At 45.7% G+C, this 4,162-nt stretch overlaps 1 protein-coding gene across 1 annotated transcript in view; it reads right to left on the bottom strand.

Moving 5' to 3' along the window:
* Positions 1-4,066, bottom strand: part of LOC122562791 (ADP-ribose pyrophosphatase, mitochondrial-like) — a 14,050-nt gene extending 9,984 nt beyond the window's left edge. The window contains exons 1-2 of the mRNA XM_043715982.1: positions 3,795-4,066; positions 2,095-2,199 (exon numbers count right to left, since the gene is read on the bottom strand). Coding sequence (XP_043571917.1) covers positions 2,095-2,199; positions 3,795-3,979 — 290 coding nt within the window. The 5' untranslated portion in view covers positions 3,980-4,066. The remainder of the gene's footprint in view (positions 1-2,094; positions 2,200-3,794) is intronic.
* Between the last annotated feature and the right edge of the window lie 96 nt (positions 4,067-4,162).

The following is a 4,162-nucleotide window of genomic DNA, read 5'->3' as shown; positions in this document are numbered from 1 at the left end:
AGCTCCAAAACCTGGGAATAGCACAGCAGGAAGCTCCAAAACCTGGGAATAGCACAGCAGGAAGCTCCAAAACCTGGGAATAGCACAGCAGGAAGCTCCAAAACCTGGGAATAGCACAGCAGGAAGCTCCAAAACCTGGGAATAGCACAGCAGGAAGCTCCAAAACCTGGGAATAGCACAGCAGGAAGCTCCAAAACCTGGGAATAGCACAGCAGGAAGCTCCAAAACCTGGGAATAGCACAGCAGGGAGCTCCAAAACCTGGGAATAGCACAGCAGGAAGCTCCAAAACCTGGGATATCACAGCAGGGAGCTCCAAAACCTGGGATATCACAGCAGGAAGCTCCAAAACCTGGGATATCACAGTAGGGAGCTCCAAAACCTGGGAATAGCACAGCAGGGAGCTCCAAAACCTGGGATAGCACAGCAGGAAGCTTCAAAACCTGGGAATAGCACAGCAGGAAGCTCCAAAACCTGGGATATCACAGCAGGAAGCTCCAAAACCTGGGAATAGCACAGCAGGAAGCTCCAAAACCTGGGAATAGCACAGCAGGGAGCTCCAGTGACATGCCCCTGGTTTAGCTTTAGGTTACTAAGTTCAGCCAATCTTTCCATTTAAACAGAATGACCGTCCTTGCCAATAATATTGCGTTTCTTTTCCCACCGTTGAGACTGTGCAGCAGGTCAATATTTTCACGCCATCAGCCAAAAATAGAACCCACACCATAACCCTTTCGAGCTTTCATGATTTCAAAAGCGTGGATCAAATTCTCTTTCTCCCCATTTCGATGAAAACATATCCAGTGAAAGCCAGCTGGCTGTTTTTTTTTAAGCAGCTCTCAAAGTGAGAAGTGTTTCCATCAAGGAATGGACATTTTCCACTCCCAGCATTCAGTGCTGGGGAAACAATGGCATAATATTAGCGTCACTGGCCCAGCAATTCAGAGGCCCAGGTTCAAATCGCACCACGGTTGTGAGTGGAACTTTAAATTCAATCAATAAACCTGGAGTTGAAAACTAGCCTCAGTGATGGTGGCTATGACACACAAAGCTGATTGATGTAAAGGCTTGAGGTCCGCCAATGACTTTGAAGGAAAGAAATCTGTTGTCCATCCTTATGTGGCCTGTCCTACATGTGACTCCAGGCCCACAGCAATGTGGTTGACCCTTAACTGCCCTCAAACGCCCAAGCAAGCTGTTCAGTCCATGTGCAATTAGGGATAGGCAGCTAAGACTGGCATTGCTGGTGATGCCCGTTTCCCAAGGATGGATAGAGACAGAAAAACCAATGTCAGCATCAAACATTGTCAGGTACAGAACAGCCAGATGTTGTGCCCAAGAGGGTGCCTATTTATACCAGTTGGCATGATACCTCATTTCCCACACTTGCCAGCTTTAGTGGCATTGCCAATTAAGAAGCAGTGTAGGCCCATACCTACTGGACTCAGGCAGCTGAAATTAGTGCACATGGATTCCAGCTGGGAGCCTTACAGCTAGGTAGACAGTGGAGTCTTTAATCTCACTGGAATCGATTTAAACCAGGTCTAATGAGCATAAGGCCAAATCTAACCTTATTGCACTGTTCCACCCAATTCTCCAGAAAACATATTCTACAGAAGTTCCCCATTACAGATTGGAAACATCTGTGTGCGCAATGAGTTCTTCTGTTTGCCATAGAGTTGGTGAGGCACGATCAGAAAGAGATACATGCGCAGAGCTCCCTCATGTGCCAGTCCGGTGAAATGCCAGATGAAAACACCACTTCCCAAGTGTGACTATGGCACTACAGAAGATGATCAGGGTCACGAGGGGAGATCCCTGCAATAAATCTGCTCCATTCGTATTAAGCAGCTGAACAGTTACTATATGCCAAGTGAAAGATGCACATACACAGATTTATAACACTTAATCAACAGATTATTACCCTTTTAGATCTCTTTGAACAGTAATCAACTCATAAGTATGATGGGCAGACACACAACAAAAGCCTTCAAAGGCAGAAGATTGCATTACGTTCTGTAAGGAATGAGGTCAAGTAGGCTAAGATGTTGCGTTGGACATGCTTGTCTGCAATAATAGACATTCAGAAGCCTCACCGTGGGAATCCATTTACCACATTGTACGAAATAATATGAGACGTTCTATCCACTCCACCATCCAACTGATTAAACTTTAACAGCGTGTCCAGCTCTCTTTCATCACTGTGTGTGAAAACAAAAGAAACAGCCCAATTAATTGTGGTGTGACATTAGGAACAAGGAGGTGGTGTAATTTAAGCACAGAACGAGGGAGGATGCATGTTATATGGTTTCAACGAAATACACTCCAGAGATTTCAAGTTCGAGTGAGTTATGAAGGGAACAGACTTTTGAGGATGTCATGTTGAGGATGTACAGGACATTCGTGAGGCTTCTTCTGGAGTACTGTTGACATATCTGATTGCCCTGTTGTATGAGGGATATTATTAAATTGGAGGGGGTTCAGATACCATTTACCAGTATGTTGCCAAGAAGGGAGAGTTTGAGATATAAAAATAGGAATCACAAGGGCAAAGATAAGGTGAATAGCAATGGTCTATTCTCTAGGATGGGGGAGTTCAAAACTGGGGGGCATATTATTAAGGTGAGGGCAGAAAGATTAAAAAAGCACATGAGGGGCAGCTTTTTTTTTTAAACAGAGAGAGATTACCCATCTGCCTGCTCAAGTGGGTGTGAACGTTTGCAGGGTACTAGTTTGAGGAACAGCAATGGGTTTAAAGTCACTGTGGTCTGCTCAATATTTACCCTTTAATCAACATTTTAAAAACATTATCCAGTTATTACCATGTTGCTGCCTGTCAGAGTTTGCAGAGTGTAAATTTGCCACCATGTTTCCAACATTACATTGTTGGCTGTAACATGCTTTGACGTGTCTGTGGTTGTGAAAAGTGTAACGTCGATGCAAGTAGTTTTAAACACTCATTTATAAGGAAAGAGGCATTACCGTCCATGTTGTCAGTGTTTGGGTCACATGCTTGGTCTTTTCAGGTGAACCGGAGACTAATCCCCCTTTCGGACTAGTTGAGGGGTTTTTTAAGGAAGGTCAGGTGTGACTGTATCCCAGACCGTCGTGAGTTGGTATGTCGTGGGTTCAAATCTCATTCCAGAGACTTGGACATACCATCTTCGGGACAATACTAGAGAAGTACCGCTCTGTCAGAAGTTCTTTCAAATAAGATATTAAACTGAGGGCCCACCTGTCCACAGCAGGATGAGGTTCACACCAGTGTCCCGACCAAGATTTCCCTCTCGACCAATCATAAAGAACTGGTTAACTGGTGACCACACTAAACTGCATGCAAAGTTTATACAATAGGGTTAACTTTCCGATCTCTTAAAAATAGTCTAATCCAGTTTTGAATAAATTTAATAACCCGCCATTCCTGAGAAACAGCATCCCACGGACAAATGACCTCCTGACAGAAGATACTTCTCGCCTTAAATGAGACACCTTTTGTTTTCAACGTCGAGTTGAAAGTTTGAGTCCACGTCTGCAGAAACTGTCACCACAGAACAGTATGCCGATGAGATAAATGAATGGGCCAACAATGGACTCTTGGGGCTCCCGGAGTGTGGGAGTGAAGCTGTGGTTGGATGTGACTGGATTGGTGAGAGTGGAACTAAGTACGGGCAGCCCCACTGAGAGGCACTGGAGGTGCCTGGTGTGACAGCTCAAGTCAAAGGCAGCTCTCATGCTCTAAGTGCAGGTTATTCGCTGGACGGACAGGTCATATATCACACTCATTTCACGTATGTACCTGTAAGGTGGGTCTGCCCAAGGTGGCCGCCGGAGCAGTGAGGGCGCAGTGTAGTCGACTGGCTTATAATCAGCCCACTGCACTGCCCAGTCCACCTTATCATCCGGGACAGGGAAACGTTGGATTTCAGAGCTTGGGTACACCTCGCTGCGTGCCTTCACATGGAGGCATTTGAGGAAATCCATGGAGGACAGTAATCCCACCAGCGCCGACTTGAACAGAGGATAGTGATGGGGCTGTTGCACTTCAGCCAACCTGCAAAGCAAGTCATTGATACTTAAAGCTGTGCTGCAATTCCATCAAATCAGCATTTATTTACATTCCCTCACATTCCCCCACTCCCTCACCCTCACATTCCCCCACGCCCT

The sequence above is a fragment of the Chiloscyllium plagiosum genome, chromosome 25 (assembly GCF_004010195.1).
Source record: "Chiloscyllium plagiosum isolate BGI_BamShark_2017 chromosome 25, ASM401019v2, whole genome shotgun sequence".
NCBI lineage: Eukaryota > Metazoa > Chordata > Chondrichthyes > Orectolobiformes > Hemiscylliidae > Chiloscyllium > Chiloscyllium plagiosum.
Note: the sequence above shows the minus strand (reverse complement) of the source record. Positions and strands in the feature narration are given on the sequence as shown.